Source organism: Grampus griseus (assembly GCF_964374135.1).
Source record: "Grampus griseus genome assembly, chromosome: 3".
Lineage (NCBI taxonomy): Eukaryota > Metazoa > Chordata > Mammalia > Artiodactyla > Delphinidae > Grampus > Grampus griseus.
Genome location: NC_139019.1, coordinates 52832705 through 52846592, shown reverse-complemented (window position 1 = coordinate 52846592; position 13888 = coordinate 52832705). Strand labels below are relative to the sequence as shown.

Sequence of the window (13888 nt, the reverse complement as noted above, 5' to 3'; positions counted from 1 at the left end):
CCACCGTTGTTCCCCTAAGACATGAAACCATGTACTGATCTATTAATTTCATTTCAGTGTATGATGTCAAGTGCATTTTAAAAATATACTCCACGGCTTCCAAGGGCTTCCTTAATCCACAAGGACTGGTTTTAGAGTTTAAACTAATTTATCATAGACATTAAAAAACCTTCTGCTTACTCTCCCAGGTAATTGATTCTTGATTTGCTAAGATACTAAACACTATTCTTTACACCCTGAAATACCAAACCCCTGGTGAACTCACTCATACGCCCCATGCAGAGCAAATCCTCTCGGCCGAGAGGCCAAGGGAAGCCCGGGAAAGCAGCCCACTCCCTCCCTTGGACCCACTGCCAGCCCAGGGGGACGTCCCCCACTGCCCCTGCAGTAAACATCCTTTGTTCCACAGCAGTGACACGGGGATGTCAGAGGGTGCCAACTTCTCCAAGAAAATGCCCTCCTCGGTTTTTGAAAAATACAAATAAATCCAAAAGACCACCTCTGCCTCAAAGCCGACCTTCCCAAGTAAAAGCACACACCTCCACCACCAGTAACAGTAGAATCAGCATTGGAAAATCGGGGTTTAGTAGGAGCTCAGCAACCAGGGCTAATGTCACCACGAGGTTAATCTCACTGATCTCTAGGACAGAACAGAAGTTAGAAATCATTTTTCCTGCACAGTGAAAAGCACAACGCCTAGACCAAATTAATATTTTCTAATAGGGAAGAACAATTTCACCTAAGCATCTACAAAACAGGCAAATACTTCTTGAAAGATTACTTTATAGTTCTAGAAAAGGGGCATTTAAAAATTCTTCCCCTCGATATATTATGCCTATTTAAATTTAGTATCATTAGAATTTTCATTCTTAAAAAAAAAAATTTTAATTTACCCTTCCATGCTAGGCACCCGTTTCCACATGCCGATAAAATTCATAGAATATACTCTTTTTTTTGGCGGTACGCGGGCCTCTCACCGTTGTAGCCTCTCCCGTTGCGGAGCACAGGCTCCGGACGCGCAGGCTCAGCGGCCATTGCTCAGGGGCCCAGCCGCTCCGCGGCATGTGGGATCTTCCCGGATCGGGGCACGAACCCGTGTCCCCTGCATCGGCAGGCGGACTCTCAACCACTGCGCCACCAGGGAAGCCCCATAGAATATACTTAATAAAACATTTTCTTCTCATGCAATTGTATTTACAGAACTGTCTGCATACAATTTTCTTATGCTATGAGTCAAAAGATACCTGGGTGATGTCTGAGGTGAAGCAGAGTCCAGAGGCCACTGGGAAGAGAGGTGTAGAGCACTGGCATGTTCTATGGGGCACGTCTTACGTTCCAACACAGAAGCATGGAAAAGCCCTAATCCTCGTCTTCATCCCAGAAGAGGTGACTTTATATAACATGTTCAAAGACAAGGCATGTGTATTCAGATGAAAGAGATGACCTGCCAGAATTCTTAGAAGTTGAGGCCTCTACTGCCGAAAAACAGAGAAGGAAACCCTAGGATATTTTCCCCCCAGTCACTTACGTTTGACAGTCAGCTGCCACAAAGAGTCAAAGAGCGGGGATTCTAATTCTCAGGAGTCAGAATGGCAGAGGAAAAAGTAGAGATTCTAAGGAGGAACACCAAGACATGAGCAAAATCTTCTAGCCACAACCGACCTCGACGGTTCCCCTCAGAGAGCCCGACTTACTATACAACAGGGTCAGGAGAACAATACAGAATTCAGCTGCCCTGCTCACATGTCTCACTGGGCGATGGGCTCCTTTGGGGACTGCCAGTTACCACAGTGGGGACTGCCGTACCCACCAGTGCAGCCATCACTAGTCTCATTACAAGTCTGAGTAAACTCAGTATCCTGGTGGTGCTGGTATGTGACAAGGTTTTCCCTCTGGTTGCAGTTTTAAGTGTAAACTCTTAAGAAGAGTTTGAGGCCATGCTTTCCAAAATGTTCAAAGAAACCATGACGAGCAGGGTGAAGTCAAGTGTACTCTGTGAGGTCTACCCTTTACATGACCCATACTGTGGATGTCGATGCTGTAATTCATGTCTTTATAGAACAAAACGCTACCACACCCTTGCTCATTATCTTTTTCTAACTCAAATGTATTGCCCTGAAGAAGGAAAATTTGCTTTCCATTCGCTGGTGGGTGGGACCCCTAAACTGTGGCCACAGTTCACAGTGAAGAAACAGTCTGAGCACAAGCAAATCTCAAGTCCTCCGAGTTGTTGGTTCTTCACTTACCAAACAAAGGTATTTAAAATTAGTTTTCTGTTAAGGTTTCTTCCAGCTCTGAAATCCCAGGATTAAACTTTTCTAAGTGGACATCTATAATATCCCACTTCATTTTCCTCAGTACCTGTCTGTCTCAAAACACAGTTTCAAGAAGTAACCTATATACTATGTTGAGAAGGATGGGCAGGTTTCTAGTGATGGATTATTCTAGAAGAGGGGCCACTGAGCACAGGGAGTTCCCTCTCAGCTTCATGATACACAACATGTGTGGGGTCTGTCTCCCTCACACACCTAGAAACCTCCTGATACCAGTGTTGACTGTGGAGGGACACAGGAAAGATCTACCCAAGGACACGGGGTTCAGCCACCCTATGTAACACCTCTCCCCTGATGGAAGGGCTGGTAAACAAAGTTGTCCCCCCACCCCAGAAAATGCTACTCAAATAATCTGGCTTTAAGGGAGCTTCCTCAGCCTACTGGCAGTCTTTTGCCTAATGCTATCGGACAAAAATAAGTCGGAGGGGGGCCTTAATTCCCATTGTGTTTTATTTAATAAAATACTTACATAGAGCTTACTGCATGCCAGGCACGGTTATAAACATTTTACAGATATTAACTAATTTAATCCTCAAAACATTCCAGGATAGAATAGCATACATACTTTTTTTTTTTTTTTTTCCCCCAGTACGCGGGCCTCTCACTGTTGTGGCCTCTCCCGTTGCGGAGCACAGGCTCCGGACACGCAGGCTCAGCGGCCATGGCTCACGGGCCCAGCCGCTCTGCAGCATGTGGGATCTTCCCAGACCGGGGCACGAACCCGTGTCGCCTGCATCGGCAGGCGGACTCTCAACCACTGCGCCACCAGGGAAGCCCTGCATACATACTTTTATGGATGAGGAAACAGAGACACATAGAGGTTAAGTAACCTTCTGAAGGTCACAGGCTGGTTAAACAGCAGAGGTAGGATTGAACCCAGGCCGTGTGACTCTGAAATGCCTACTGAATAACAGACCTGAGAAGGTGGCTTTTAGTGAGAAAGTGCAGGCACCCACCTGCTGCAGTGGGCCACCCTCCACAAGGCTTGCTGAAAAGATGCTCACTGAAAAAGTCTCCAAATTCCTGTCTGACTCAGGCTTGCTATAAAGTCATTCTGAGAAATATGAAATAGAGAATTTACCCTCATGCCTTTGGACATCCAGAAGCCCGCTTTGCCATTACACACACCCTGATGCTCTCCTGAGAACAGCAGTTCTCATCTAGGGGTGGCATTTTAGATTCACCCTGAGAATGGGCTGAAAGTCCACAAGCCTCGGTGCTCCCCCTGCCTCTGCCCCCAACGCACATACGCGCAGATTCTGATTTGTACTCCAAGGGTATTTGGAAATGTGCGCACATACACACACACACACACACACACACACACACACACACGTATTTTGATAAACCTCCCTAGGCGACCCAACTCTCCCTCCCACGGAGCAAAACTAAGGTCTTCCTAATAATTTTCAAAGGTGAGAAGATCGATCCTACATTGTTTCTATCTCCCAGGTCTCCTCCCCCCAGCCCCCTCACAGAAGATGAATGCAGGCGTGATACAGGATGCTGCAAATACATACCAAATACCAAACTGGCTATTCGATGAATATATAAATGCAATTGACATTCTTTCACAGTCTGAAATCCTCTCTTTACTCTCAGGATATATTACACCATTCTGCTTTTATATAAACATGCCACTTTAAATGCTAATTCAGATGCAACACTCAATTTTTTCTTCATTTTGTTGCTGGGTTTCTAACATTCAAAATGACACTGGACTTCCATTTGGCTTCGACGATAGGCATTTTGAATTCTTGTTGTTTCAATATTTGTAGGGGTAGGAGGGAAGAATGTACTAAGAAGAAAACTAAATTTATTTTAAAACTTATCCAAATACAGTTTACATGCCCTTTATTTTGCTTGAATTAAGCCCTTTCCCTCTCTTTCAGAAAATGTTACCTTCACCTTACTGAAAATCTCGTAAATCTAATTTGACTCCGTTGTAAAACCAAGGTGATTGCCTCTCCTTGCATTCTAGAAATAACCTCATTTTACTCAAACTGCTTTTCTAAACAGCCCATCAAGGCAGCATGCTCTGGCTGAAATACAACTGGCCTGAACATACGTCTTCTTTTTGAAAAATACACACACCTACAGATGCCAATGACATCCACGTGAGCCTCTCCAATTACACAGAAGGTCACTTCCTATCTCGTCTCAAAATGAGGAATTTCAACCTAAGAAATATCCTAATCCAGTGCACCCAGTTCAATCTAATTACAGTGAGACAAACTGTCTTCTGAGTCCAGCAGGCCCCGCTCCACCCAGAAGCTTCCAGTAACCCTCGGGGTCCTCTGCCTCTGTCATCCTAGGCACTGTGACAACACTCTCTCCCTCTGTGGCTCACTCCATTCTTCCATCCCACCCAAACACCCTTTCCTGCTCCTGCCCAAGAGAGACAATATGGGAAAGACGTGAGACAAGTTTATCACCTTTTTCATATACTTGTTAACTTATCCATGTGGCAAAATGGTTCTTGACAACAGCTCTCCTTGTCTGTCGCCAGACCACCAGAAGCATCCCATTAATGACTCCCGTTCTGCTGTGCTAAATGCAGCTCAGCAACACCCGTGCCCAAAGGTATGTACATTTCAATGAGACGCGGAGGAGAAAAGACCTTTAATATCCAACTGAATGAACTTCAGTTCTTACAGATCCAACTGAATGGATGTCTGGCACTGTGGTAAGTGTGTTTTAAGATGCCTGTTTTCTTTGTGGAGAGGAAGATGGACCTCCTAGCACACCTGAAACCATTATATGCCAGCAGCACCTCACCCTACGTAGTCCGTGGCCAGCCCTACTAGACCCCAACCATTTCAGAATAATGATAAAAGGAAAAGGGGAATGGAGAAGGGACAAAACTCTATGGAGAGAAATAGTTGCGAAACACTAGTATTGCTGCTAGGTTGAGAAATTGAAATTAAACCGAGAAGACTCCTAAATTACCTTTTTTTTTTTTTTTTGCGGTACGCGGGCCTCTCACTGTTGTGGCCTCTCCCGTTGCGGAGCACAGGCTCCGGACGCGCAGGCTCAGCGGCCATGGCCCACGGGCCCAGCCGCTCCGCGGCATGTGGGATCTTACCGGACCGGGGCACGAACCCATGTTCCCTGCATCGGCAGACGGACTCTCAACCACTGCGCCACCAGGGAAGCCCCCTAAATTACTTTTAATACTTTCAATACTCCCAGAAATTCCTCAGCACGCAGAAACATACTTCTCCAGGCCTTCTGTGCTTTGGGTTTCTGCTGCTAGATGTGTGGCCAAACAACATAAAGCCAAGAAACTAACTGACCAGATGTCAGTCACTGTTCTACTGAAATAAAGTGATAAGTGCAGATAGTCCTACGGATCCCTGAACTACAGGGCTCCATGAAACAATGCACTCATGCTCACAATTAAAAGACATAGAAGAAAGGCTATTTTAATTTTGGGTAGCAAGGAGAATTTACTTGCTAAGAAGAGATAGTGCAGTTACATTCTCTGTGCAGGGGGCTTGGGGGGGGGGTTAAAGATCATTAAAAATCAACATTGGAGGAGGCAAGGGAGCTGGCCCCAGCCAATTTCCTGCCCCTCTCTCCAGGGAATTCCGAGAAGAAAAGAAGCTCCCTCTGTACTAGAGAGCTGTTTATTTGAGCAATTAACAAAACATGAGGGGGTCCTTTAAAATTAAAGGGGACCTTGGTTTTGCTCTGAACCATCCATTAGCTCACACCTTGGGCTTTTACCCTTTTTCCACTTTCCCTGTCAGAAAACAACCACCACCCAGAGAGCTTTGCCACTTAGAAATGTCATTTTAGGACCCAAGTTCAAAAAACTAGTTAAGGGACCCACAACACTAGGAACTTTTTAATAAATATGGACAGTTTAGATTCGCTGTTAGAAATTTTACAAGATAAATGTCTTGTATTTGGAATTTGCTTTTAACTTTTCCTCAGCATTGTTTGTTTTTTATAATTATACTTGTTGACACATCTTCTTTAGTTCAATCATCCTACCCGCCATACAGTATTTCATTGTATGACTGTATCATAATTTATTCAAAGGATATACAGATTTTGACAGGTAGCTGAGAGGAAAGGGAGCAGAGAGTATGGCAACTTTTGTTCCAAGGAGAAAGACAAGAACATGCTAGAAGAATCTGGGAAAATGGCTACTCTTTGTAAGGAGAAGACAGCTAGCTAAAATCCACCCATACAGGGAGCCAGAGTAGAAACGGGATTTGGGACCTTGAAGTTGGTAAAGGGCTGGAAGAGCCTCTGGAAAACTGATCCGGGGTCACTTGGTTTTTTAGTAACATCAGGTCTAGAAAGAAGTTCCCTTGATCTCTCTTGTCTGCTGACCTTTGTACCATTAAAAAAAGAAAAGTCACATCATTGTCTTTGCAACCTTTTAAAACACATGTGAAACACAGACTTCAAATTATTCCTTGAGAAAATGATCGTAAATTACAAATTAGTGGGGATCTGGATTACTTTTTTTCTAGAAAGAATATAGGCTGCTTTTTTATCCTTTTCAATTAGTAATAAAAAGAAAAGCCTATTTTCTGTGTTCTTTTATTTGTAAAGGCTTTAACTGTTATATAATATATACATGCTTTATATAACAAATATGTTTTTATCACATGATTCCAGACAAACATTGTCTATAAGCTTACTTAAAACTTTTTATAGACAATACTAAAATTTTTTAAAAATATGATAAATCTATGTGTCTGAATGATGAAAGTGCATTTTTAAAATATTACCCTTCAAGGCATACACATTAAAAGTGGCAGATATAACAAAATCAGGTGCCTTCTTCCAAGAGCACAGCTTTTCTGAAGGTACACCCCCTCTGACAAGTTCAGTCGCATTGCCGGGTACCATAGACAATGAGGAATACATCACATTGCACAGTTGCTTGCTGTTGACATGGAAATACAACTCAACAGAAGAGCAGGATCAAATCCTCAATCTTTCTGGGAGAAGGTAATAAAAGACTTGAAAGCATTTATGCAGTAAATAAACAGAGGAAGTGTTAACAGGTTTAATGATCAGGTACCATGATGCGGGCTAGCACCCGTACCTAATAAAAACACACCTGTGCTCTTCTTCATCAGATTTGTATTAAAATCACTTGAGCATTTATCTTATAAGTATTTTCTTTTTCTCAAAGTCATAAAAGAACCTTGCATGAGGAGAGTAATGACTGGCATCCTGTGTGGTGGTCACTGAAAACTCAGAGTGGCATTACATCCCAGAACATCTATGTCATAAGTCATTAATTCTTTGGGGAATACTTGTATTTAATAGAAAATTTAAAAATAGCATGTTTATTTCTTGTTTGCTTTACTTGCAATTATTAAGTTTTCCAAAATTCACTTAAAAAGGTAGATTTATGTTGACATATATATATATATATATATGATTTTTATTCCCATCATCTGATTGATAGAGCAACTGATTTTTATTAGGAGGGGATTTTAATTGGCTTAAATGTAATTCTATCTTACTAAGTATTCAAAGCATGTACTCCAAACAAACTGATGCCATCATCACTTTTTTTTTTTATTAAAGAGTCCATGCTCTCAAACAGAGAAATTTAAATATTTTCCTTACCATGTATTTCCCCTATCAACTCATGGCTATCAGCTAACATGAACAGAATTGAGACTTACACAAGCGCAAAAGGAGATATGGCCCTTCAGTAGGTATACGGAATCTACTTTGCTAACTAACATTATTGTGATAATAATTTACAGGAAACATACTAACTTAAACAGGAAAAAAAAAAAAGCACCATTTATCATAAAGGCTAAAAGGAAGCTCTGACTAAAGTTCTAAAGTTCTTAAATAAAGTATACAAGACAAGCCTAAGATGCTTTAAGCATACAAAATTATGAAGGAAAAGAGATTTTTGTCTACAAAGATATTTTATGTAGATATTTCTGTTTTTCTTGTTTCTGATTTCTCATCATGTTGGGAAATATCAAAAAGTTTAAACTTTTACAAGTCTAGGCAAAAGAGTCCTAATCTTAATGCAGGAGATTGGAAGTTTTTCATTCTAAGGACATTTCCGATGCTAAACTATTAGGCCATTAACCTGTAGTGTCCAGAGATGTAAGCTGGGAGCGAGTGAAAATTTATTTAGGCACGTTCTCCAAGAATAATGATCCAGTGTTCTCCTGGCAACTAAAAAAGTACAGACCAAAATGGAGAGCAATAAAATGTTCATGGTTCACGAAGTTTTGGTTCCTAGACGCAAAGACTGAAATTTCCCAAAATTGAGTCAAAAGAATGAATTCTTACAACAGTCACCACATACGTTTCTAATCCTCCAAGTTGAGATTTGCATGAATTTATCTTAAATATTAGACTTATTGTTTTAAAAGGACATTGCCCCATCCACTAAACTCAGCATAAATCAGACACCAAATCCAAATATTTCCAGATCAGCCCTTACACAGTACTAATTGATAGTAACTGTACCTTAGTAGAATATTAAAGGCAATTAACTTCATTCTGCAACTTGCTGATGCAAAAAACTATGATTTATGCAAATATATTATCAGCCTTAAAAATAAAAGGTGGAAACATACTATAAAGAAATCAAGTCAATGTTCACAAATTTGCTATTTTAATATAAGAGCATTACATGAATCAGTGCAGTAAGGTCTAGATCTAATAGAAAGTTTAGCTGATGCAAAGTCTTCATCAATTCAGAGGCAAAAGTATATCATTTACTCTGCATAAAATTCATAGTATAAATATCATAGAATTCCAGATCATGTAGATAAGCACTAATTCTTTAGTCAGATCATTTTAAACTATCTGCAGACCAAATAATGTTTTTGCTTGATTACATAATAGAAATTTTAAATTTAAGATTCTCCCAGGAATAACCTGCTGTATAAAAATAAATAAACAAATAAAGTAAAATTAAAAAAAAAAAAGATTATCCCAGGAATAAATATGCATTTTGGCTTATAATGCCCATAAGGAACCCTAGAAACTTTCTTCAACTTATCTTGAAATCATTAATATTTAACATTTATAAATAAATGCAAAGCTTTGTGTTTTCTTAATTCAGTTGATTATCATTAATCTTCTGATTGCCATTGAAAATCTAACAAGTCAGAGAATAATGACATTACAAACTGTATCCCAGAATACAAATGAATCAATAAAGAAATTATTCTACTTACAGACTTCCTCTTCTGGGGAGACTCAGCTCCTTCTGCAAAAGAAAAAACGAAACATGTATATGAGATGCTACATTAACCTTAGACTACTAGGACACCAAACAGGTAACATAAAATGTATCATCCTTACTATGCTTGATTTGGCATTTTCTATACTGAAAAGATTTTAGTGTAATTATTTTATGCTGGATCCCTTCTGACATTGTTCCCTTTATACACTGTATTTGACGTACTGTTTACCTAAATTCCAGAGCAGAAAAGACATCAATCCTCCCAAAGCAGTGACAGTCAAATACTGAGTTGAGCTACGTGACCCTATAATTGAGGGTAAGGGAAATCTGAGCAACCAAAGAACTTATCCAAAAAGGAAACAGAAGGAGGAGGAGAAATTTTGCAGAATTATAATTAAGTGAAAGGTGAAATGAAAAGGGTAGTGAAATCAGACTATTTGCCTCCAACAGAAATAAACTCATGCAAAACATTATGTCTACCAAAGATTATAATTTAAAAAAGAAATAGAGCAAAAGTTTTCCTTCTGGTATTATTTCTCAAAACAAATGTGACTTATGATTAAGGATATTTAAAAGTAGGTTAACGAACTTCTAAAAAGGTAACCAGACAGCAACAACAATTAATATAGTGCTTTATAGTTTCAAAGGATGCTCTCACACTTATCTCAAATTAAGATCATTATCTGCCTTTCTAGAGAGAGTCTATGGGAAAATAAAACAAAATAACCCAGCAAACAAACAAACAAAAAGGGATACAGAAATACCTCCACCCACTAATGGAGCTTTCAGAAGCCCGGGCACTCGAGAATGATTACTTGATGACAATAATTAAAGAATAGGAAGTAATGAGTCGCCTGGCTATTTTAACTCAAAATTTGAAAGCCTTGACTAAATTTGGGCTTTCCTTCCCATAATTATCTTTTTTTTTTTGCCTGCCAGGAGCTCAAGCATCATTTTTTGAAAGGTGCTTCCCCTTCAGCTTCAAACTCACCTTTCCTGTTCCCTATTTTTATTGGATCCTGAAATGTTTGTCATGGCCTGTGGCCTCACATCTTACTTCTAAACCATGCAATTTGCTCCATCACAGCTTACAAAAAATGGACTTAAGAGCAGCAGCCCAGAGGAGGATCCTGCCTTAAATAGAACTTATCCAAAGTTATTACTTTACTCACTTATTAACTGGAAAATATATTTTGATACAGATTTATAATAATCAGATCACTGTTTAATTGCAAGAAAAAAAAAACAATTTTAGGGACAGAGTATTTTCTTCCTTCTCCCAATAGCTAACCATTTTCTTTTCACGGACTGCAGGGTTCAGTGGTGAAATGCTTTTGTTTTGTTTCGTTTCGAGTTTTTCTTTAATCCTTCATTAGCCCCAAGAAATTACAGCGTTTGCTGAAGTTGGTTCCCTGATTCTGAAACATAAATATACCTTTATTTACTAAAGTCTCTAATGAGAAGAGTAAAGTCTTTGACCAAGACAGTTTTCCTTGGGAACTGAAATGTAAATAGAACACCGATGAGTAATTGTCTCTACGTGTGTCTTGGGTTATGACAAGCACTGAGAAATCTGTTTGTATTCAGGTTAAAAAAAGAAAAAAAGAGAAAAGGAGAACTGCCTAGAAGTAATCATTCACCAGAGGGTTTCTTTTAAAAAGAAATTACTGATCTGAAAAGGAATACATATATATAACTGAATCACTGTGCTGTACACCTAAAACTAACACACATTATAAATCAAATAAACGTCAATAAAAAAAAAGAAATTACTGAGACCCACTACATAGCAAAAGGCCTAGAGCTTAATTAAATAAGTAAATACTGCTGTTTAGTAAGTTCATCTGACAGCAGTATTAAAAGAAAAGGAGGCGTACCTGAGATGCTATCATTAAAAACAGAAAAAAATAAGTCAGATGTTGTTTCAGTTCTGTACGCAAACAGATCACTCAGAAGATATAACAGGAGAAGGGCCAAATAAATGATCCCCAAATAGTTCAATCAATCATATTCCACCAAATGACCCGACTGTAAGCTGGCGGCTTTGCTATGAGAAGAAACTGCTGAAACGGCAAGATAAGGGATGAAAACCGACTCTGTTTTTAATCAGAAAGCCCTTCCAACAGGTCTAGAATTATGAGTTCTAAACAAGAAGAAAGGTCACAGTGGGTAACCCCGCACTGCTGCTCCCCGGGACGGCGGCCGAGGTTCCAGGACATTTAATAGGCCACTGTCAATGACCTGCAGGGTCTGTGCTAACCAGGCTGAGGAGCTAATCCACCTGACGGCTTGAATGTCAGGCTTGGAACTGGAAACTCAATTTGCTAGCAAATTGGAATCAGATGCGATGGTAATAAAGTGAGAGAAATGAATGTGCTGTGGCCAAGACCTTGTGAACAGTGGCTGCAAAAGCCTGCAAATCCCAAGAGGGCTAAGCGATTGCAGACAGAGCCAGGAGGGGCTGCTGTCCTGCTGCGTGGGGAGGGACCATGCACTGATCAAACTGCACGGGCTGGATGCAAATGAGCAATATCAAGGCACTTACTGCCCCAATCCTAGTGGTACTGTGCGTGTGTGTCCTTATTCTCTTAATGTCAGGATAAGGTCACTAAACCATACTTACATAATTAGATACGACATGTGGTATTGGTTCCGGTCATAAACCAAAGCTTGTGCTTAGTATATTTGGAACATGTGTAAAAAATTAGCATCAGATTAAGAATAGAGAAGGGAAGGGGGCAGAGAGAGAAAAAAGGGCAAGAAGTGTCCATCTGAACTAAAATCTATGTGATTATTAATCATCACAGGTTAAAGAAATGCATGAGTGTATTTAAGAATATTAAAATTTTAAAATTATTTTCATTGATATTCATTTTTCAGTGACATCTAATATTTTTTAGAATTGCTGTGTATCATTACTTGCTTGAAAAAATGATCTCCTTTGCCCCCCTTTCTAAAAATGTTGACTAGCAAATACGTGCATTTGAAAATAAAGACAAAGTTAATCGAAGAACTCTGTTTACCTTCTTGTGATCTCTTGATAAGACTGAGAACACACAGATTCCTCAAATACTGAAAGAGAATTTCTGTGAGTCTGGGAAGAAAAGAAAGCATAACAAATGATCCTGCCCCTTTCCTCGGCCAGCCTTGGCCTCAAAAGGAGAAGAAAACTTGTCTCGTTCATAAAGGCAGTTGAGAAACAGCTGCAACGTTTAATATGTACAAGCAATTTCCACAATGGCAATTTAAAAAATATATACTATTTAATACGTATTTAATAGTTATACATACACAAATAAAACAACATGGCAACACATGCCACATGTATTTAAGAAATCTTTGAACTATTCTTTTTAACTGATGGGCCACGTTATGATTTAAAAGAGAAAGGAGATCTTATATCATATTACAAATATTATATTACAAATAAAATATCCCCTCCTTCAAGAGGTGGGGCTTAATTCTCTTCCTCTGGAGAGTGGGCTGGACTTAGTGACTCCCTTCCAAAGACAGAGGAGGGAAAAGGCAAAGTAGCAACTTTTAAGTGGAGAAACCTCACAGACACCGTCTGAACCAACCAACATTAATGTTACCAACAATAATCATAGATACCATGTGCCCCTGATACGATGTCATGAGAAGAGACTTCACCACTGTGGCATTCTCCCTAAAAATCCTTAACTCCAGTCTCATCCTGGAAGAAGTACCGGGGAAAACCAAACTGAGGATCATTCTACAGAACATTCTACAGAACAACTGTCAGGGTTGTGAAAAACAAGGAACAACTGAGAAACCGTCACAGGTCGGAGAAGACTCAGGAGAACGATGACGAAATGCAATGTAGGATCCTAGACTGGATTCTGAACCATAAACAGGACAGTAGTGGAAGACCTGGTGATATCCAAATAAAGTGTTTCGTTAACAGTAATGTACTAATGTCAATTTCATAATTTTGACAAATGTATTAAGGTTACATTAAGATGTTAACATTAGGGGAAACTGGTGGAAGGGTATGCAGAGATTCAACTGTCTTCAACTTTTCTATAAATCTAAAATGATTTCAATTTTTTTTTTAAAGTTCTCTAAAAAGAAAGAGAGAGCTAAGGAGAAAGAAAGACGTGTGTGTGTGTGTGTGTGTGTGTGTGTGTGTGTGTGTGTAGGCTAGGGCATGGAATGTATGAATAAATATCGAAATAGTCTATGCTTATTTTAAGGCCATATTTAACCCAGTATTTTAGAAGTTTATAGAAATAATCTAAGTGAGAGAAGCTTGTGACTAGGACCATCAGTGAAGATGTTGAGAAGCAGTCAGGTTTGAGATATGTTTTTACAGAATATACAAAAGAACTGGATGTGGAAG

General features: G+C 39.7%; 1 protein-coding gene across 2 annotated transcripts in view; it reads right to left on the bottom strand.

Annotated features, from left to right (window-relative positions):
- The window catches only part of MAST4 (microtubule associated serine/threonine kinase family member 4), a gene marked incomplete at its 5' end in the record, with an annotated part of 565267 nt that overhangs the window by 253071 nt on the left and 298308 nt on the right, over window positions 1-13888 (bottom strand). For both annotated transcript variants that reach the window (XM_082651132.1, XM_082651135.1), the window contains one exon: window positions 9521-9552. In XM_082651132.1, coding sequence (XP_082507258.1) covers window positions 9521-9552 — 32 coding nt within the window. The remainder of the gene's footprint in view (window positions 1-9520; window positions 9553-13888) is intronic.